Raw genomic sequence first — 23,813 nt, 5'->3', positions numbered from 1 at the left:
ACCCCCGCCAATCAGCTGTTTGAGAAGGCAGTGGCGCTCACATTTGCACCGTGGCCTTCTCCAGCTTTTTCTAGGCCAGGTGCCCAAGATTTGAACTAAATAAAAATAGCAGATAGACACTGGGAATGCAGTGCCATAAAGATCCTTTGGTTAGTCTAAAGCAGTAGATGCAAGACAAATAGTTATCCCATAGGAGAGGCTGGCTGCTTGGGTAGGAAGACTTTTCACCCAGATGTTACAAGTATACAAATGCTTGTCTGTGAGCTTCTATTCATTGAAAGGACTTGGCCAAAATCTGATTCAATAGGAAAAAAAACTCTGGGGCAACATAAGGAGAAAAAAAAAAATACCATGACTGGTGAAGTGGAGGGTATAGGAGCTTCCATGAATCTGAAGCAATTCCCGCACTGCAATGATAAGGCTGTCGAACATGACATGACAGCCATTCAAGACCAGTTTTTTTTGTTTTTTTTAAGTATATGAGCCCTATTGAGGACCAAGTGGCTCCTTTTGTAATAGATCCTCAACCCAGCAAGAGGTCTCAGCATAGAACGTTGGACAAGCAAAGTTAAAGGGTTTCTGTCATGAGAAATAACGTTAAGTAGCTGACTGACATTAGCGATGTGCCAATGTCAGCAGTACATAACAGTATGCTTTATAAGTCTCTGCCTGCCGCCGTTTTCTTAAAATAAACACTTTTACAATATGCTAATGAGCCTCTAGGTGCTATGACATAGTTGCTTCAGCACCTAGAGGCTTGGTCTACTCACCCTTTGGCACGCCCAGGTCCAGTTAATTGACTGGCGAGTTCTCCTCTTCGTCCAGTAAATTCCACGCTTGCGCCATCCCGTTTAGTATTCGGCGCAGGGCCAGGAGAAGGTGGAAAAGACCCAGATGTGGGTGGTCATATAACTGCATTGCTGTCAGGCACAGAGTCTAACAATAGAATGATAACCCTGCCCATTGCCATTAACAACTGCAGAGCCATGGTAAATACGGTGTTAATCATTTTTCCATGTACAGAACCAATGTGGCTACCTGGTTTTTGCAATACATGCATATTTATTGAGGTACAGGTTTTTGCAATAGCACATTACTCTGCCTATGTAATGAGGTGATGTGACTATCAAGTGCTTACAGTGTCTGAGTGGCAAAGCCAGGTACAGGGACCAGCTAGACTAGAGCATTATTACTCCATGCATAGAGATTAAGTGGTTAGCTGGTGCATGGAATAAGTGCATAACCATGTCCCATATAACATTTATCTGTAGCACAAATACTGGTGAGATATGATTGAATGGTGCTTGCAAAGGCTAGTTAAGTATAGGAGTTAGAAGGACTAGCAGTGATACATTACTTCACCCTTTGATGCAGGTAATGTTTCTACCTGATGTACTCTATAACTGTATAGCCCTGTCTGATACATCATCTATAGATTATCACTAGTGATGCGCGGCACGGGCAATATTCGAATTTGCGAATATTTGGACAAATATTTGTTATAAATTTGAGAATTCGCTATTTTCTTGATTGCGAAAATCGGCAATGTAATATGCGCGTATTGTGCGCGCAATACAGGCATTGGTCACTTTTGCTACATTTTTCAAGCTGCTAGAAGTTTCCTGAGACTGGAGAAAATGCACAGCACAGTAATTCCTATCAGCTACACTATATCAGGATATAACCTACACTGACTATCTCTCACTAACTATCTGTATTATATATATAAGCTTACTAACTATCTAATGTAATTGACTCAGCAAAGTAAATGACTCAGCAAAGCACAGAGCTCAGAAATGACACTGCTGTTTCTCTCAGAACTTGAAAAAACTGCAGAAAATGGCTGCTGGGGAGGTCCAAGAAAGGTAGTAGGGAGGAATCGAGCAACTATAGACCAGTGAGTCTGACATCAATAGTAGGCAAATTAATGGAAACCCTATTAAAGGATAGGATTGTGGAACATCTAAAATCCCATGGATTGCAAGATGAAAAACAACATGGGTTTACTTCAGAGAGATCATGTCAAACAAATCTTATAGATTTTTTTGACTGGGTGACTAAAATAATAGACGGTGGAGGTGCAGTAGACATCGCATATCTAGATTTTAGTAAGGCTTTTGACACTGTCCCACATAGAAGACTTATCAATAAACTGCAGTCATTGAGCATGGACTCCCATATTGTTGAGTGGATTAGGCAGTGGCTGAGTGACAGACAACAGAGGGTTGTAGTCAATGGAGAACATTCAAAACAAGGTCAGGTTACCAGTGGGGTTCCACAGGGATCTGTACTGGGACCAATTTTGTTTAATATCTTCATAAGTGATATTGCAAAAGGCCTCGATGGGAAGGTGTGTCTTTTTGCTGATGACACAAAGATATGTAACAGGGTTGATGTTCCTGGAGGGAAACGCCAAATGAAAAAGGATTTAGGAAAACTAGAAGAATGGTCAGAACTCTGGCAACTGAAATTTAATGTGGATAAGTGCAAGATAATGCACCTAGGGCGTAAAAACCCAAGGGCAGAATATAGAATATTTGACACAGTCCTGACCTCAGTATCTAAGGAAAGGGATTTAGGAGTAATTATTTCAGAAGACTTAAAGGTGGGAAGACAATGTAATAGGGCAGCACGAAATGCCAGCAGAATGCTTGGATGTATAGGTAGAGGTATAAGCAGTAGAAAGAGTGAAGTGCTTATGCCGCTGTACAGAACACTGGTGAGACCTCACTTGGAGTATTGTGCGCAGTACTGGAGGCCATATCTCCAGAAGGATATAGATACTCTAGAGAGAGTTCAGAGAAGAGCTACTAAACTAGTACATGGATTGCAGGATAAAACTTACCAGGAAAGGTTAAAGGACCTTAACATGTATAGCTTGGAAGAAAGAAGAGACAGAGGGGATATGATAGAAACTTTTAAATACATAAAGGGAATCAACTCGGTAAAGGAGGAGAGCATATTTAAAAGAAGAAAAACTACCACAAGAGGACACAGTTTTAAATTAGAGGGGAAAAGGTTTAAAAGTAATATAAGGAAGTATTACTTTACTGAGAGAGTAGTGGATGCATGGAATAGCCTTCCTGCAGAAGTGGTAGCTGCAAATACAGTAAAGGGGTTTAAGCGTGCATAAGATAGGCATATGGCTATCCTTCATATAAGATAGGGCCAGGGGCTATCCATAGTATTCAGATATATTGGGCAGACTAGATGGGCCAAATGGTTCTTATCTGCCGACACATTCTATGTTTCTATGTTTCTTATATAGTAAGGGGTAAGCAACTTTCCTATTGGTTGCTAGGGATGTTGCTAAGCTCAGACAAAGACATTGCTGCCTTCTCATTGGGCCACAAGCAAGAAGCAGGGAGGGATCATGGGTTCAGATGTAAAAAAATCTAGAATATCTGCGAATACGAATATATAGCACTATATTCTTAATCTTTGCTAATTCTCGAAGTGCCGATATTCGCGATTAAAATTTGCGATTCGAATATTCTCGCCCAACCTACGTAACGTGGCTGACTGGTGCTCACAATGATTGTGTAGCTACATCAGGTACAGGGACTAGCAATAAAACAATTATTATGTAAGGGAATATATGTCAAACTGTGGAATTACTTCACCCATGGTAGGTGGTAATGTGGCTGTTCAATGCTCATAAGAGCTGTAAAGCCACCTATAACTAGGACTCAGAGACCTCAGATGATGGTGGCCAGATAAGGGAAAAAAGCATTCTCTTGGTCATATTTAGATCTTAATAATTTGAGGTTGAATTAGTTTCATCTTTTGGAGTTGACTATTACATGTTCATAGCTTGGTTCTTTGCTCATACTAGTATGTGGGTATCGCATTACATCATGCATTAGGCTGGTAGCCTAGCACCTCAGCCCTTAGGATGGGGCTACATAACAATCTTGGCTGTTACACTTATCCTGCGACCAAGGATGTGTAGCACCACAGCCAATAAACTAAATGAGGTTACAGCACAACTTGTAAGTTACCACAACCCCATAATCGCAAAAATCCAGCAGTGTTAAAGTTCATGGAGGTCTGGGGTCGCAGCGAGTTGTACCGTGACTCCATTCACCACACTGGTTGCAGTGATACACCGTGATCCTTGGTCATTTACTGAGTGTTGTGGTAGAACTAAAAGGTGTGCCCCTAATTAGATATAGAGGCAAGGGCAGGAGAGGGAGCTGGCACATCATCTGATGTGCCAGAACTGGATCTGGACAAATAAAGAGGTGCCAGGGGGTGTAATGGCATCCCTCCCTGTACCGGATGATCCAATGAGGAAAAAAGGAATGGTTGTTAAACCACTGGATACGCCTGGATAGCCTGTAGGAGGAGCTAGCACTAGTGTTTGCCTTCTAGTGGCAGCAGCTATACCTACGCTCAAAAGATAACTGTAAAATACTTTTAATTGTACAAACAATTAGAAAAAAAATCACAGAGAAGAGGCTTTACCATGGAAGAAATTTAAAAGAACAGAAGGATATAAAAGTCTAATGTACATCAAAATAGTACAAATAAAAACTAAAGGATGTCTTGCAAAAAAACGAGCCCCTTGCACAGCTTCATTGGTGGAAAAATAAAAAAGCTATGGCTCTCAGAATACGGCAACACAAAATATATTTTAGCGATATGGTGGCTCACCCTCCACTAATTAAGAAGCGGGTGCTGCAAAGCCTAAGTGACTCACCCTGTCAAAAAAGGAGTAAAATGGTATATGTAGGGGCTGAGCACTCACCACTTGGACCATAGAATGGCAATAACTAGGTATTTAATGGTTAAAAAAGCACAGTATGTGCAAAAAAAACCTAAAAACTATGCAATACATAAAAATGAATGCAATAAAAAACATAGTGATAAGTTCATCAGGTTATTGGTGAAAAACAGGGAAAAAAAAGAAGAAAAATTAAAAAGTAAAAGATGATGTTCCTCTATTTGCATAGGATGACATGCAATGGAAAAAAATAATATATATATATATATATATATATATATACATACATATATATATACACTGCTCAAAAAAATAAAGGGAACACAAAAATAACACATCCTAGATCTGAGGTAATTAAATATTCTTCTGAAATACTTTGTTCTTTACATAGTTGAATGTGCTGACAACAAAATCACACAAAAATAAAAAAATGGAAATCTAATTTTTCAACCCATGGAGGTCTGGATTTGGAGTCACACTCAAAATTAAAGTGAAAAAACACACTACAGGCTGATCCAACTTTGATGTAATGTCCTTAAAACAAGTCAAAATGAGGCTCAGTAGTGTGTGTGGCCTCCACGTGCCTGTATGACCTCCCTACAACGCCTGTGCATGCTCCTGATGATGTGGCGGACGTCTCCTGAGGGATCTCCTCCCAGACCTAGACTAAAGCATCTGCCAACTCCTGGACAGTCTGTGGTGCAACGTGACGTTGGTGGATAGAGCGAGACATGATGTCCCAGATGTGCTCAATTGAATTCAGGTCTGGGGAACGGGCGGGCCAGTCCATAGCATCAATGCCTTCGTCTTGCAGGAACTGCTGACACACTCCAGCCACATGAGGTCTAGCATTGTCTTGCATTAGGAGGAACCCAGGGCCAACCGCACCAGCATATGGTCTCACAAGGGGTCTGAGGATCTCATCTCGGTACCTAATGGCAGTCAGGCTACCTCTGGCGAGCACATGGAGGGCTGTGCGGCCCTCCAAAGAAATGCCACCCCACACCATTACTGACCCAATGCCAAACCGGTCATGCTGGAGGATGTTGCAGGCAGCAGAACGTTCTCCACGGCGTCTCCAGACTCTGTCACGTCTGTCACATGTGCTCAGTGTGAACCTGCTTTCATCTGTGAAGCGCACAGGGCGCCAGTGGCAAATTTACCAATCTTGGTGTTCTCTGGCAAATGCCAAACGTCCTGCACGGTGTTGGGCTGTAAGCACAACCCCCACCTGTGGACGTCGGGCCCTCATATCACCCTCATTGATTCTGTTTCTGACCGTTTGAGCAGACACATGCACATTTGTGGCCTGCTGGAGATCATTTTGCAGGGCTCTGGCAGTGCTCCTCTTGATCCTCCTTGCACAAAGGCGGAGGTAGCGGTCCTGCTGCTGGGTTGTTCCTACGGCATCCTCCATCTCCTGATGTACTGGCCTGTCTCCTGGTAGCGCCTCCATGCTCTGGACACTACGCTGACAGACACAGCAAACCTTCTTGCCACAGCTCGCATTGATGTGCCATCCTGGATAAGCTGCACTACCTGAGCCACTTGTGTGGGTTGTAGAATCCGTCTCATGCTACCACTAGAGTGAAAGCACCGCCAGCATTCAAAAGTGACCAAAACATCAGCCAGGAAGCATAGGAACTGAGAAGTGGTCTGTGGTCACCACCTGCAGAACCACTCCTTTATTGGGGGTGTCTTGCTAATTGCCTATAATTTCCACCTGTTGTCTATCCCATTTGCACAACAGCATGTGAAATTGATTGTCACTCAGTGTTGCTTCCTAAGTGGACAGTTTGATTTCACAGTAGTGTGATTGACTTGGAGTTACATTGTGTTGTTTAAGTGTTCCCTTTATTTTTTTGAGCAGTGTGTATATATATATATATATATATATATATATCAAAATTGTGGAGTCTTAGGTTGAGCAAAAATATGTAAAAAAGGTGGAATTGTTGTAAGATGAAATCTTCATGCGGTTGCGTGCATAAAATATATAAAATTGTTCATATATTTGTAATAACCGGTGAAGAGGTAGGACGATTGTTAGAGGTAAACTACATATGATAACATGCACAAATAATGTGAAGGGCATAAGTATTTATATACTATCCGATCCAGGGGATGTGGATTATTTGGCATCTAGAAAATCCTCTCAATCATTCCTCACATATGCAAGTCCGAATATATTCACTCCCGTAAGTTGGAAACATCCGTGATACAGCAGTATTTATATTGTTCTATGTGTCCATAACACAGAGATATTCATAAGCTGCCCAGTAGTAGTGTGGCTCGAATTAAGGTACACATGTTATTTGTATGGTTTCATATGTCAGGTAGATACAATGTTATAATATTTAACCTGCGCTGACAGTGAAGTCCCACGTGGCTGTGCAGTGTCACACTCACGTGACTGTGGGCCCCGCAAACATATCTTAATTATGTAATAATGTCATGTGAAATGCCTGTATTTTGTATTTTACCTCCTGTCATATTCTCCATGTCACAATGTGATTCCATATGCAAATATCCTTTACACAGGCCTAGTCAGGGTGCACTACACTTGTTTCTCCACAAGATGGAGCAGTGTCAGTGTGTATATATACCGTATTTTTCACTTTATAAGGCGCACTTTCCCCCCCCCCAAAAGTGGGGGGGAAATGTCTGTGCGTCTTATAAAATGAATACTAGTGAGCGCTTCCATTATGGATGCACTCACTAGTATGTATTAGCAGCGGGGAGTGAAGCGCCGCAGGCGCAGGTAATATTTACCCTCCCTGGTCTGCGCCACGGCTCCTTCAGCTGTCGCGCTCCCATCTTTCTGGTTTGCGCTGCACTGTCCTGACCCCGTACAGCGTCAGGACGTAGTGCGCGCACTATGACCTGACGCTGCACGCAGTCATGTGACAGTGCAGCGCAGGCCGGGAAGATGGGAGCGCGACAGCTGAAGAGGAGCTGCGAAGCAGGACAGATAAGATGATTTTTTATTTTGGTCTGATCTGAGGTCTGATGGGCTATTCTGAGGTCTGGGGTTACTGATGGGTTATTCTGAGGTCTGGGGTTACTGATGGGTTATTCTGAGGTCTGGGGGTACTGATGGGCTAATCTGAGGTCTGGGGGTACTGATGGGCTAATCTGAGGTCTGGGGGTACTGATGGGCTAATCTGAGGTCTTGGGGTACTGATGGTCTAATCTGAGGTCTGGGGGTACTGATGGGCTAATCTGAGGTCTGAGGGTACTGATGGGCTAATCTGAGGTCTGGGGGTGCTGATGGGCTAATCTGAGGTCTGAGGGTACTGATGGGCTAATCTCAGGTCTGGGGGTACTGATGGGCTAATCTGAGGTTTTATAAGGCTCTGAGTGGGCTGATATGAGGTCTGATGAAAAATATTTTTTCTTATTTTTCTACTCTAAAATTTGGGGTGGGTCTTATCATCTGGTGCGTCTTATAAAGCGAAAAATATGGTAGCTTAGCTCAGACCTAAGTTAGGCTGTGCAGTGCTGTGCAGTTCAGTTCAGTTGCTGGTTGAGGTAAATCCAAACCAGTTCAGAAGAGCTCAGGTAAATCCAAGTGAGAGTTCGGTTCAATGCAGTTCTCTCATGAGCCTACAAGAAAGCAACAGCGATGTAGCTGAATATTTGGAGGGAGGCCCCTTTCTAGCCTCTCTACTTTGTCCCTGTCGGCTCCATAGCCCAGGGTTAAGGCCTGCAAGTATTCTACCTAGAGGTGAGCAATCCACTACTATAGATCGCTCTTCCAGGGTGACCAATGTCTAAGGCTACTTTCACACTACTTTCCGTTTGCATAACAGTTTTTTTCAGATATGATTTTTCAGGCAGCAGGGGGAAGACCGCCCCCTCCCTCCCTCCCCTATATTTAACTCAATGGTGGCCAGTGCGGCCCCCCCCCCCCTGTTTTTAACTCATTGGTGGCCAGTGCGGCCTCACCTCTCCCCCCCCCCCTAGTTAAAATCACGTTTCGAATCCCCCATCATTGGTACACAGTTCTTTTAGTATATTCTAACTTGAAGCGTCCCCATCACCATGGGATCGCCTCTGTGTTAGAATATACTGTCGGATCTGAGTTTCACGATCTAACTCAAATCCGATGGTATATTCTAACATAGAGGCGTTCCCATGGTGATGGGGACGCTTCAAGTTAAAATATACCATCGGATTGGAGAAAACTCAGATCCGATGGTATATTAATAGGGACTCCTGACTTTACATTGAAAGTCAATGTGGGACGGATCCGTTTAAAATTGCACCATATTGTGTCAACGTCAAACGGATCCGTCCCCATTGACTTGCATTGTAAGTCTGGACGGATCCGTTTGGCTCCGCACGGCCAGACGGACACGAAAACGCTGCAAGCTGCGTTCGGGTGTCCGCCTGCTGAGCGGAACGGAGGCCAAACGGTGCCAAACTGATGCATTCTGAGCGGATCCGCATCCACTCAAAATGCATTGGGGCAGTACGGATCCGTTCAGGGCCGCTTGTGAGAGCCTTCAAACCGAACTCACAAGAGGAACCCCGAACGCAAGTGTGAAAGTAGCCTAAACTGCATGCAGCCGAGTATTCAAGGAATTATCACGTTTATGCAAGACAAAGGATTAGCAAGATAGTCATTACCTGAGGACTTATTAGGCACCTTTGTAGTAGGTGTAGGAGATAGCTTGAAGCATCTACATCTCCAGTTTAAATCCTGAGGACAGTCAGGCCAACTGTCAGAACAACATTGGAATAGAAGTTTCAGGATTCAGAAAAGCACCTTTATTCAACGATTAGAATCAGGCCGGAGTTGTTACCAGTGTAAGGCCCCTTTCACACGAGCGAGTTTTCCACGCGGATGCGCTGCGGGAGGTGAACGCATTGCATCCGCACGGAATCCTGACCCATTCATTTCTATGGGGCTGTTCACATGAGCGGTGATTTTCACGCATCACTTGTGCGTTGCGTGAAAATCGCAGCATGCTCCTCTTTGTGTGTTTTTCACGTAACGCAAGCCCTATAGAAATGAATGGGGTTGCGTGAAAATCGCAAGTATCCGCAAGCAAGTGCGGATGCGGTGCGATTTTCACGCATGGTTGCTAGGAGACGATCGGGATAGAGACCCGATCAGTATTATTTTCCCTTATAACATGGTTATAAGGGAAAATAATAGCATTCTGAATACAGAATGCATAGTAAAACAGCGCTGGAGGGTTAAAAAAAAAAATATAATAATTTAACTCACCTTAATCCACTTGATCGCGTAGCCCGGTATCACTTCTGTCCCCTTTACTGAATAGGACCTGTGGTGAGCATTAATTATAGGTCAAGGACCTTTGATGACGTCACCATGGTAAAAGATCATGTGACATACCATGTGATGACCGGAGTGACGTCATCAAAGGTCCTTGACCTATAATTAATGCTCACCACAGGTCCTATTCAGTAAAGGGGACAGAAGGAGATGCCGGGCCGCGATCAATTGGACTAAGGTGAGTTAAATGATTTTTTTTTTTTTTAACCCCTCCAGCGCTGTTTTACTATGCATTCTGTATTCAGAATGCTATTATTTTCCTTTATAACCATGTTATAAGGGAAAATAATACAATCTACAGAACACCGATCCCAAGCCCGAACTTCTGTGAAGAAGTTCGGGTTTGGGTACCAAACATGTGCGATTTTTCTCACGCGAGTGCAAAACGCATTACAATGTTTTGCACTCGCGTGAAAAAATCGCGGGTGTTCCCGCAACGCACCCGCACATTTTCCCGCAACGCCCGTGTGAAAGGGGCCTAAGACTTTCATTATTACCAGCCTAGTCTGAGCAGTAGCTTTCTTATGTATTACAAGAGCCTGTACTTCATTGAGGATTTGCATTTCCCTTTCCCCGTATGCATGGGAGATTGTGCTTAATGCTGAATTGTATCAAGAGACTGTTTTAATGCATTGGATGTGATGTATCAAGAGTCGTCTTCAATAAAGTGCCATTTTGAGTTTCATCCTGCTTGCCTCAGACTCAAGTTCCGCTATTAATACAACAGTAAATTGTTGTACCTCCACATAAAAGGTACTGGCGTCACGACTACAAGGGACCTTGCCACTGGCACATTAATACAGACCACCAAGGGCACCTCAAACCAACGTCTGGCCAGTGTTCCTTACACCAGAGTGTGCCCCAAAGAATCCTTGTGCCATTCTCCTTTTCACTTATGCGAGCCTGCCCAGGGACGACATAACCGTGAGTAACCAGAACTGTATTTACCTCGGCCCACCTATTGCCCACACCGTGACCTCACACATAATTCCCCTGCAAGGTCTGGTTGCTATGACGCCGTGCGCTTCATGCCGCAGCTGCACTACAGTAATACACTCTTATAGATCCACGGCCGTGTGCATGAGGCCTAATTCTTATTGCCGTAATTGCACTGACACACGGAAAAAAAAGTTAAAAAAAAATGTAAATGCACAAAAAACAAGGCAGAATTAATATTATTTTTCATTTGCCCCAGAATACATAAGTTATACAGTATGTACTCCAAAATGGTGCCATTGAAAAATACAACTAATTCCACACAAAAAAAAAACAAGCTCACATATTAGCTGTGTTTATGGAAAAATAAAAAAGTTGTCTCTTGGCAGGCGATGATGGAAATAAAAAAGCTTGTCCTAAAGGCTCAAAATAGGTCAGTAGGCTCGACAGAGCAATACCTGAAAAAGATACCCTATATATATGATTATGCCTATGGATTGTAACTTATGGATTTTGATAATACGATCTCTGAGACTGGCATCTACACTTAAAGAGTCACTGTGCTTTCACACTATTTCATTTTATTTAATAGAGAATAATGTAACTAGCTAGCTGAGATCCTAAACCTCATAAAAGAACTGCTTCTACACAGCTTTTAATGATTATAGGAGCCTCCTCTGTAAGCGTAAATTCTCCTTCCTTATCTGTTTTGTGGGAAGTAAGGGAAAGGATGTCACAGTAGTGCAGTGCTATCAGATTTTACAGAAAGGAGACACCCCCTGCTTATGGGTGAAATGCATCTAGCTATGCAGTTGTAACAGAATAATATGACTGAAAGAAACGTTAGGGAAGCCCAAAAACGACCTGTCCCTTCACAGTTATGACAAAGAAAAACTCAGGTACACTTTAACGCGATAAAAGCCACTGAATCACTGAAAAAGTCAAATTAAAGGGTCACTATTATTTTGTACACAAGGAAATCAAATCATTTAAGGGTATTTTCACATTAGCAGCAGGGGAGTCCGGCAAGCTGTTCCGGCGGGTGAACAGCCTGTCGGATCCGTCCTGCCGCTAGTTCACGTGTGCCCCCGGACTGCCGCTCCGTCCTCACTGACTATAATGGAGGCTGGGGCAGAGTTCCGGCGGCAGCACATCAGCGCACGCTGAGAGGCAGCCGGACTAAAAGTACGACATGCAGTACTTTTAGTCCGGCTGCCTCTCGCCTCTGGCCTCGTGCTGCCGTGCTGCCGCCGGAACTCCGCCCCCGAGTTCGGGAAATGTTTTTTTACAGTACAAATTCATTTATGAAGTTATTACCCGAAGTCTCGCGAGACTCCGCGAAACAATAACTTCGGCTCATCTGAGCCAATACATTCTGATACTGTACAGAGCTCCTGCTCCATATAGTATTGTAACGAACTTTCATGAGAATCTACTTTGGATGTTGCATCCAAAGTCGATTCGCTCATCCCTAGGTATATAGAATGTTCCAACAATGCCCATATTCTTCACCCAAGTAAATATATATACTCTCAAACATGGCATTACACTGCTCTGTGTAGTCACAGAATGTGCAATAATGGTAGAGATTAATGTCAACAGCCATCAGCTACCTGGCGACGTGTGCTTTAAAATCAGTGCTTGATGCACAACCAGAATTGTTGCTTGAAGCTGAAATAAAACAAAGGGACAATTTGAGCACAACATAATAAGTTTGCTATAAAGGTAATTTATAAAAATGTTATACGTTTTAAGGGGTTGTTTAGTAGAGTAATATTGATGACCTATCCTCAGGACAGGTCATCAATATCAAATAGGCAGAGGCCTAACTTCAGGCACCCCTACCAATCATCTGTTTGAAAGGGTTGTGGTGCTCATGCTTCCTCTTCAAAGTTTACCTGTACATTGTGTGAGACAGTGACGGGTCTCACGCAGGTTGGAGGCAAGGAAGGGGTGGATAGTGCGGTCCACACCCCTGTTCCACCACAGGTGAGACAAGCTGGATGTAATCAGCCTGGCATAAAGCACCTCCCAGGGTGTCAGCAAGGTGGAACTGTGTTACCTGTGGACAGAGGCCTGGAGGCTCTGTCTGTGTGGTCTCAGCTGGGCAAGGCTGAGGGATCACGAGGCTGGGAGATAGCCTGGAGTTGGGGGACGCAGCGACGCCTGGGAGGGTCGCAGGGCCATAGTCAGGCAGACTACTGAGCCCCAATCCCCCACAAGAAACAGTGAACTAGAGACAGTGGGCGTACTGTGCTCTGTACAGCCAGGAGGCTGTGGGACATTGGCTGACAAAGCCGCACGAGTTCACAGGGTGTGAACTGTGACCTAGGTGAGTCAGGAAACTCTGTGTTAGTTAGAGCCTGGACGGGCAAGTGTTTATTATTTTATGTGGATGTCACATGTGTTAGGTGAAGCTGCGACTTCATGATGACCTGTATTGGTTGGAGTGTAAAATAAATGCACTGTTTGGACCTGAAACCTGGTGTCCTAAAGTCGGATCTGTTAGAATGACCCCCGGAGAAGAGCTAACCCCCCACAATTGTCTCCTTTGCAGTGGCATTACCGTGTATTTACAACTGCTCCGTCCTATTTAGTTGAATCGGTCGAGCAGTTCTAATTAAACTGCTCCACCGCTACAAAGGTGACAGCGCACAGATAAACTTTGAAGAGGTAGGAACACTCACAGAAGCATCTTGACCCTTTAAACAGCTGATCTTGTGGGAGTTGGGAGTTGTACTCCTGCTGATCTGATATTGATGACTCACCCTGAGGACAAGCCATCAATATCACTCCACTGCACAATCCCTTTAAATAAACTTAATCAAAACATCTTCTTTTGTTCAGTCACACTGCATAGTCACCATTGCTATACCAGATGTGATCAAGATCATGTAGACTGAGCATTAAGATGGTTCTGCTATATTATGATGACATTTTAAACTATGTGACATCATGGCTATACCCAGCATACACCTTCTGCCAAGCATGATAAGAGTATGAGGAATGTGTAAGGGGGATAAACTGTACAGTAAGTATCCAATACTTACCCACTTAAAATATATTGCTAGGTTTACTGTGGTAGGGTATATCCTCCCTTTGACCCATAGCAGCACAGAAGGTTCTGCAACTATTCTACAATTCCCTCAATAAAGACTTGACAGGCACCACACATAAAGAACTTTGAGTGTATTGTACTGTAGTAGTGGGTGAAAATTATTTACTTGACTTCATTCAAGACTTCAAAAGAGTATACAAAAAGAATGAAAAAACACAGACATTGATTAAAAACAAAACCCACAATGAACTATATGGTAAAATTTTCCCTGATCCCCAATGTCTTTCTGGAGGATATGTCATCAAAGGCAAAAACCTGGAATACCCCTTTACTTTAAAATGACTGTCAGAACTAAAATTGTTTAGCTTCTCTGTGAGAAGAATTACAACTGCACCATCTGTCTGCAATGTGCTGGAGGGGCACAGCTCTCCTGACACATGTGAATCAGCAACAGAAACTCTCTCTCTCTCTCTCTCTCTCTCTCTCCATAATTAGGGTGGAACTACAGGTCGATCTTGGCCCAAGCCTTATAATCTTAAAGAAGTGAAATTACCATTTATGCTGTTTTCACTGGTGGAAAGGATTCCTGCCACTTGTCCAAATATAACAGTGTTGAGGGGTGCAGCTGATCCACTTCCAATGGCACACACAATCCCTATTACCATGAGGATGATATCCCATTTATCTGCATACTGGAACTAGAAATGAGCACAAAAAGAAAATTAGCATAGGGTTTAATTATACTTTCGTTGCTTTTATGTATATATTAGTCCCTCAAGTTACAATATTAATTGGTTCAGGGACCACCATCGTATGTTAAACCATTGTAATTTGAGTCCATAACTGTATGGAAAACCAGTAACTGGTTCCAAAAACCAAAATGTCATCCCAAAATAAGAAAACGTAAATTTAGAAAAAAGCCAGGAATAAATTCTGGAAGTTGTAAATGACTTTCTATGGTGAGGGCACAAACTTTTTCAGGGTCTTGCATAGTACATAGATGTACCAGAGAAATAAAATGTATTCATTGCTCAAATGATGTCTAAAGGGGCAGCTCATCTTGGTACAGAGAGGTGGCAGTAGAGCACATTTAGCACCACAGAGGAGCTACTAGACAACCAATAAAGGTGTTTTACCAGTGAAATGGCCATGTTGATTGGTTGGTTCTGAGTCTAAGACATTGTATGTTGAGTAGGGTTGAGCGAACCCGAACTGCAAAGTTCAGGTTTGTACTGAACTTTGCGAGTTCGGGTACCGAGATCCGAACCCGGACTTTTTCACTGAAGTTCGGGTTCGGTGTTCGGGTGATTTTTATTATTTTCCATTATAGCATGGTTATAACGGAAAATAATAGCATTCTTAAGAAAGACTGCTAAATAAAATGGACATTGAGGGGTTAAAAATAATAAAAAAACTCACCTCATCCACTTGATCGCGCAGCCTTGATCACGCACATTCTTTTTCTTCAGGACCTGCAAAAGCGCGGTGACGTCACCGCAGGTCCTGCTGAATGAAGATCCCCATTGACTTTAATGGGGTCCGGGTTCGGGTCAAGTTTGGGTCCCAAACCCGAACTTTGACCTGACGTTCGGTCGAACCCGGTGAACCCGAACTTCACCGGGTTCGCTCATCCCTAATGTTGATTCTAGAAAAGACCATTGTATGTGGAAAATATTGCATCCTGAGGCCATTGTATCTTAAGGGATGATTGTATATATTATATATATATATATATATATATATATATATATATATATATATATATATATATAATGTATAAAAAGAAAAGACAGTGGCAGCACCGTCCCTGATGCAAGCTGGTGGGTGCAACTAGCCCAAAACGGATTAAAGCCAATCCAGTAATACAAAATAGAAAAAAGATGGGCAGCACTCCAAAAAGTAAAAAATACAAAAGTCTTTATTTACCCCAGAGGGACATGCGATGTTTCGGCTCTAGACAGGAGCCTTTCTCAAGCTTGCCTGCCCCCTTAACAGTAACATCCACAGTGAATGCCTCTTTAACAGTGATATAAATCACTGAGGAAAATGCACCAAAAGGATATGCCACTGACTATACTAGCTGGTCATACAAGCAGATATTAAAAGCTGAGACTTTTGTCAATATATTTCTGTCAGGAAAATATCGGAGCCCATCATGCACCACGTCACGGTCACGCAGCATGGCACGGGGTCCTACCACTACGCTAACTGTGGTGTGAACACGGTCTGAAGGTGATGTAAACCAGCTCACAGGCAAGCTTCCACACAACCGCCTAGCAGGACAGCCGGTGCAATGTGAACAAAGCAAGACTGTAAGCCACACCCATATCAGACCGTGTGATGGAGGTATCCAGGTGCAAAGGAGTGTTCAATTGCCAGATGAAGGCACATTCAATACATATAAAACAAAATCACAGAATTGCAGTGGCCAATTGCAGTGGCCATGCTGAGTGACCGTGACGTGTTGCATGATGGGCTCCGATATTTTCCTGACAGGAATATATTGGCAAAAGTCTCAGCTTTTAATATCTGCTTGTATGACCAGCTAGTATAGTCAGTGGCATATCCTTTTGGTGCATTTTCCTCAGTGATTTATATAATTGTATTTTCATCCGCACAATGCTCTGGTCTGTGTGTAGGATGCTTTTGTGGAGCATGTGGACCGCGCTGGCGTCCTCCTTTGTACGCATTAATTGCTCGGGATGGTCGTTTGCTGCGGTCCACATGCGGTGGGACTGCTCCCCCAATGAGAAACACGCTACAGTGTTTGGGGTTTGAGCAGCTCCCCCATATCTGCCACGATATTTCTGTGGTTCACATGCGGTGGGACTGCTCCCCCAATGAGAAACACGCTACAGTGTTTGGGGTTTGAGCAGTTCCCCCATATTGGCCACTGCAATTCTGTGATTTTCTCTTTAACAGTGACCTCCACAGGGCCCTGCCCCTTTAATGCTAGGTCTACACGACGACATGTGTCGCGCAACATTTTGTCTGAACAATTTTTATAATGATAGGCTATGGTGTCGCACTGCGACATGTGACATGCTGTGACTGCGACACGACAGTCACAAAAAATCCATCCAAGTCGTGTCGCATTCACAGCATGTCACATGTCGTGAGACACATATAGCAGTGTAGTTGTGCCCTATGTGTAGTGCAACTTATTGTCGCGTGACATATGTCGTCGTGTAGCCCTAGCCTAAAGCTGACCTACAGCAGTTGAGAAAAATGGCTGGGTTGTTATGGAAACCTGGAGTAAAACTGTGTGTATGTGGAGACTAAGGGCCTGCGAGCTTGAATTTCACCCGAATATGTAACGGACAAATTAGTGAAATGTTTTTACTGGTCTACTAGGTACAGCCGGGGTATATCGCATCCAAAAAGTGGTAAATTTCACCCGAAAATGTAACAGACAAATTAGTGAAATGACAAAATAAAATAAATTACATACAAATAAACTTGATTTATGAGGTGTCGGTCCATATGGAGTAGGAGTTTAAGGAGGCGGTGGACATAGCGGTGTATGTGGAAACGGTGGTGGAGGAGGATAAGGTAACCAACACTGTTTTTTGGTTTTAATTTTATGTATTTTTTTATTAGGGTACACTCCAAAAGAGTGTGAAATATCCAAAATAGAAAAATGAACAATTGCGCTGTAGTATAACAATGGCTGGTTAAGGCCGGTATACATATCTATTCTGCACAAGGTACGGACAAGTCCTGTGGGATCCATGCCTGCTTCATTTTAATGAACGTGAGCTTGTCCACATTGGCTGTGGACAGGCGGCTGCGCTTGTCTGTGATAACGCCCCCTGCCGTGCTAAACACATGTTCAGAAAATTCACTGGCTGCAGGGCAGGCCAGCTGTCATGCCCTGCTCAGGCTATGTGCGGGGGTCTGCCAGGTTAGCAGCACATGTGTAGCCTTTTGTTTTTGTTTTGGAGTTGAGCTATATCCGCCTCTCTTCAGGTGCACTGGGTGGGGTCGTTGGTTTGAGTTTAAATTACGCCCACTCCCACTGTCCTGTGCGGGTTATAGCTTCTGTCTGGCTCAGAGGAAGGAAGGAAGGATTTGCTGTTCCTGCTCAGTAAAAGATGTTGGTTTTGTTTTCTTGTGGTTGTCTGTCTAGGCTGTTAGAGAGACGCCTGCCCCCTCCAGGTCCTGAGGGAACAGGTTGCCTCTTTCCCCCTTTCACCATCTTAGGGAATCTTCAGCCTAGGCAAAAGGACATGTTTATTCCCACCTTCAGGGTCTGAACGTGGGCATAGAAGTCTAGGGAGAGCTGGTAGGGATTTGTCAGGAGGTGACCTTTATCCCCAGCTTCTTGCCTAGACACTTGTTTGTTGATATTCTGTGTATCTTGTATCCTGTCCGCCATGACACCAGCACCTCCAAGGCGTAAAGGGCAAGCTCAGGCCATGTGCCCAATTTGGAGACTCAGAAGTTGAAGGGGGAAGACCCATCATTCAGTACGTGTAGGCGTGTGCACACATACTGCTCCACCATGTTGGTGAAATGCTGCCTCCTGCTAAGACGTTCCATATCAGCTGGTGGTGCTGATATGTTGTTGTGGCGTGCTGACAAAGCTTTTCCACATTTCGGCCATGCTAACCCTGCCTTCTGAGGTGCTGGTGGTGCCCCAGCTGCGTTGGCGACCTCTTCCTCCTCCTCTGCCTTCGCCTTGTGCTTCCACTGTGCCCCCGCTGTCAGGTGGGAATGCCACCAGCAGCGCGTCTATCAGCGTGCGCTTGTACTCACGCATCTTATGATCACGCTCCAGTGATGGAATTAAGGACAGTACGTTGTCCTTGTAACAGGGATCCAGCAACGTGGCCACCTAGTAATCAGCACAAGTTAAAATGTGGGCAACTCGTTGGTCGTTGCGGAGACACTGCAGCATGTAACTCTCATGTGTGCCAGGCTGCCCAGAGGCAACGAAAAGCTGTCCTCTGTGGGAGGTGTATCATCTGTGTCCTCTGTATACCCCCAGCCACGCACCAGTGATGGCCATAAGCTGGTTTGGGTGCCACCCTGCTGTGAACATGGTTCCTCCTCCTCCTCCTCCTCCATCTCCTCCTCCACCTTGTCATCCTCCAGAACTGTGCCCTGGCTGGACAATTGTGTGCCTGGCGTTTGTGGGTGCAGGAACCCACCCTCGGAGCCACTTGTGAATGACTGGCTGGAAACCCTATGAAATGATCCCTCTTCCTCCTCCTGTGCCACATCCTCTTCCATCATCGCCAGCAGCGTTTTTTCAAGGAGGCATAGAAGTGGGATAGTAACGCTGAGAACGGCGTTATCAGCACTGGCCATGTTGGTGGAGTACTCGAAACAGCGCAACAAGGAACACAGGTCTCGCATGCAGGCCCAGTCATTGGTGGTGAAGGGGTGCTGTTCCGCAGAGCGACTCACCCGTGCGTGCTGCAGCTGAAACTCCACTATCGCCTGCTGCTGATCGCACAGTCTTGCCAGCATGTGTAAGGTGGAGTTCCACCTTGTGGGCACGTTGCATGTGAGGCGGTGAGCTGGAAGTCCGAAGTTACGCTGCAGCGCTGACAGGCAAACAGCAGCAGGGTGAGAACGCCAAAAGCGAGCACAGACAGCCCGCACTTTACGCAGCAGCTCTGACATATCGTGGTAATTTTTAAGGAACCTCTGCACCACCAAATTCAGAACATGCACCAGGCAAGGGATGTGCGTCAAACCGGCTAGTCCCAGAGCTGCTATGAGATTTCGCCCATTATTGCACACCATCAGGCCGGGCTTGAGGCTCACAGGTTAGGGAGATATAACGTCCCTGACCGTGCTTACTGATCCACGTATCCGTAGTTAGGTGGACCTTGCCACAGATGGTGTTGCGCAGTGCACACCTGATTTTGTCCCCCACTCAGTTGTGCAGGGAAGGGATGGCATGCCTGGAAAAGTAGTGGCGGCTGGGCACGATTTACTGTGGGACAGCAACCGCCATAAGACGTTTAAAACTCTCCGTCTCCACCAGATGGAATGAAAGCATTTCAAAGGCCAGTAATTTTTAAATGCTGGCATTCAGGGCCATGGATAGAGTGTGGGTAGGGGGTACTTCCTCTTCCACTCCAGTGTTTGGGAGATGGAGAGCTGAATGCTTCAGTGGGACATTGTGGAGATGCTTGGTGACCCAGGTGGTGGTGTTGCTGGCAGATCCTCTGTTTGCGGGGTGGCAGGTGGCACTGTCACATCAGAGATGAATGAAGAGGCTGAGACTGCAGCAGAAGAGAAAGCAGGAGGAGCCAGAGACCTTTCTTCGTTTTTGAGGTGTCTACTCCACTGCAGCTCATGCTTTGCACTTAGATGCCTGGTTATGCAGGTTGTGCTCAGATTTAGAATGTTTATGCCTCGCTTCAGGCTCTGATTGCACAGCGTGTAAACCACTCGTGTCTTGTCGTCAGCACATTGTCTGAAGAACTGCCACGCCAGGGAACTCCTTGGAGCTGGCTTTGGTGTGCTTGGTCCCTTGCTGTGGTGGGCAGTAGCAGGCATACTGTCTAGGGGATGGCTGATCCGCTTTTGCATCCTGCTCCCTCTTCTGCTGTGATAGTAGCTCTGTGCAACCACCGCCTCTTCCTCCGAACTACACAGGTCACTCGCATGACCTTGATTCAATGTGGTGTTGAGGACCTCATCGTCGGCCACATCATCTTCACCCCTGCCCTCCTTGTCAGTCTGCACACTTTCGAAAGCCCCAGTAGTTGGCACCTGTGTTTCGTCATCATCCGAGACGTGCTGCGGTGGTCCTCCCATGTACTCATCTTGAAACATAAGTGGTTGGGCATCGGTGCACTCAATCTCTTCCACTTCTGGGGCAGGGCTAGGTGGATGGCCCTGGGAAACCCTGCTAACAGTCATCAAAAAGCAGAAGAGCTGCATGACTTGGGGCTCAGACAGCTTGGCTGATTTGCAAGGGGGTGAGGTGAAAGACTGATGTACATCGGCTGCAGGTGCCAACTCTGATCTTTCAGCAGGAGACTGGGTGGGAGATAATGTAAAGGAACTGGAGGCACTGTCAGCAACCAAATCTACTATTGCCTGTACTTGTTCTGGCCTCACCATTCGTTGAGCCGCATTAGGCCCAACCAAATAACGCTGAAGGTTCTGTCGCCTACTTTCACCTGAGGAAGGTGTTTCACTTGTGCGTGTAGCTGGCACAGATCGACCACGTCCTCTCCCTGCAACAGGAGCTCCACCAGCCGCACCATGACCGGGGCTACGTCCCTTATTTGACGCTCTCCTCATATTTCTCAAATTTAGGATCTTGCCCAAAATGGGTGTTTTTTTAATAACAGAATAGAACACCAGTATCTAACGCATGTATTTCACACCGACAGATGCAGCAAAGGCTGCAAATTTAGTTTTTTGCCCAAAATGGGTGTTTTTTTAAACCCAGAATATTATTGCAGTATTTCTAGCTTGTATGTCACACTGACAGATGCAGCAAAGGCTGCAAATTTAGTTTTTTTGCCCAAAAGGGGTGTTTTTTTCATAACAGAATAGATCAGCAGTATCTAATGCGTGTATCTCACACTGACAGATGCAGTAAAGGTCGCAGATTTATTATTTTGCCCAAACTGGGCATTTTTTTAATAACCGAATATAACAGCAGTATCTAATGCGTGTATCTCACACTGACAGATGAAGCATAGGCCTCTGATGTAGGTTATTGCCAAAAATGGGTGTTTTATTAAACCCAGAATATTATTGCAGTATTTTAAGCTTATGTCACACTAACAAATGCAGCATAGGCCCCAGATGTAGGGGATTGCCAAAAATGGGTGTTTTATTTAAACCCAGAATATTATTGCACTATTTCAAGCTTGTATCTCACACTGACAGATGCAGCATACGCTGCAAAATTAAGTATTTTGCCCAAAATGGGTGTGTTTTTCTTTATTACAGAATAGAACACCAGTATCTAATGCATGTATCTCACACTGACAGATGCAGCAAAGGCTGCAAATTTAGTTTTTTGCCCAAAATTTGTGTTTTTTTTAACCCAGAAAATATTTGAAGTATTTCAAGGTTGTCTTACAAACTGACAAATGCTGCAAAGACACCAGATGTAGGATATTGCCAAAAATGGGTGCTTTTTTAAAACCAGATTATTATTGCAGTATTTCAGGATTGGGCTTCACACTGACAAATGCTGCAAAGGCCCCAGATGTAGGGTCTTGCAAAAAATTGGTGATTTTTTAAAAGCCAGAAAATTATTGAAGTATTGCAAGCTTCTATTTCACACTGACAAATGCTGCAAAGGCACCAGATGTAGGAGATTTCCAAAAATGGGTGTTTTTTTAAACCCAGATTATTATTGCAGTATTTCAAGCTTGGAATTGAATGTCACAAATGCACATATGCTGTGCTGGTGCACTGAGCTTGCATAAAATGGACGCCACTGCCCACCTAACTAACAGATGGATAAAAGTTATTTTTCTGTGTCACTGGGCTCAGGGCAGGGTAAAAAGATTGTGCACTGCACCCACAAAACTAAATCTATGTAGATCGCTGAGTTAACAAGCACTTCTGATTAAAGATTCTTTCCTATTCTCTCCCTCACAGCAGCAGCATCCTCTCCCTACACTAGTAACAGCAGAGTGACGTGCAGCGCTACGTAACTTCAGCTTATATAGATTCTGGGTCACATGCTGCACTGGCCAATCACAGCCATACCATTAGTAGGCATGGCTGTGATGGCTTCTAAGGGTACAGAGTTAAACGCTTGTTGATTGGCTGCTCTGCAGACTTTCAAAAAGTGACATTAACTCGCCGAACACCGAACCCGAACTTTTACTGAAAAGTTCGGGTTCGGGGTCCAAAAATCCTAAAGTTCGGCACGAACCCGAACTTTACAGTTCGAGTTCGCTCAACCGTAGTAGATAGCCATAGTGAAGAGAAACCAGTGTCTGAGTCAAACAATATTGTAGCATACCTGTGCTGTTTTTAACTTTGTTTGAATAGTACAAGTCGTGGCCAAAGGTTTTGAGAATTAGATAAATATTGGAAATTGGAAAAGTTGCTGCTTAAGTTTTTATAATAGCAATTTGCATATACTCCAGAATGTTATGAAGAGTGATCAGATGAATTGCATAGTCCTTCTTTGCAATGAAAATTAACTTAATCCAAAAAAAAACTTTCCACTGCATTTCATTGCTGTCATTAAAGGACCTGCTGAGATCATTTCAGTAATCGTCTTGTTAACTCAGGTGAGAATGTTGACGAGCACAAGGCTGGAGATCATTATGTCAGGCTGATTGGGTTAAAATGGCAGACTTGACATGTTAAAAGGAGGGTGATGCTTGAAATCATTGTTCTTCCATTGTTAACCATGGTGACCTGCAAAGAAACGCGTGCAGCCATCAAACGCGTGCGGGTGGACAAACAAAAACCCACTAATTCTGACAAACTCCAAGAAGTGATTATGAAAGAATGGGTTGCTATCAGTCAGGAATTGGCCCAGAAGTTGATTGAGAGCATGCCCAGTCGAATTGCAGAGGTCCTGAAAAAGAAGGGCCAACACTGCAAATACTGACTCTTTGCATAAATGTCATGTAGTTGTCGATAAAAGCCTTTGAAACGTATGAAGTGCATCACTACATCACAGAAACAACTGAAACAAAAGATCTAAAAGCAGTTTAGCAGCAAACTTTGTGAAAACTAATATGTATTATTCTCAAAACTTTTGGCCACGACTGTACACATAGCATCTCCGTCTCCTGCCCTGTCTAACTGCCATGATTAACTGCCAAGCGCTTAGGCAA

The 23,813-nt window shown here is 44.4% G+C and overlaps 1 protein-coding gene across 1 annotated transcript in view; it reads right to left on the bottom strand.

Moving 5' to 3' along the window:
- The window catches only part of LOC121002576 (ATP-dependent translocase ABCB1-like), a 185,271-nt gene that overhangs the window by 37,249 nt on the left and 124,209 nt on the right, over positions 1 to 23,813 (bottom strand). Inside the window, exons 5-6 of the mRNA XM_040434019.1 lie at positions 14,579 to 14,723; positions 12,581 to 12,638 (exon numbers count right to left, since the gene is read on the bottom strand). Coding sequence (XP_040289953.1) covers positions 12,581 to 12,638; positions 14,579 to 14,723 — 203 coding nt within the window. The remainder of the gene's footprint in view (positions 1 to 12,580; positions 12,639 to 14,578; positions 14,724 to 23,813) is intronic.

Source organism: Bufo bufo, chromosome 5, assembly GCF_905171765.1.
Source record: "Bufo bufo chromosome 5, aBufBuf1.1, whole genome shotgun sequence".
NCBI classification, from domain to species: Eukaryota; Metazoa; Chordata; class Amphibia; order Anura; family Bufonidae; genus Bufo; species Bufo bufo.
The sequence above is the reverse complement of the archived record's forward strand: the minus strand, read 5'-3'. Positions and strand labels throughout refer to the sequence as shown.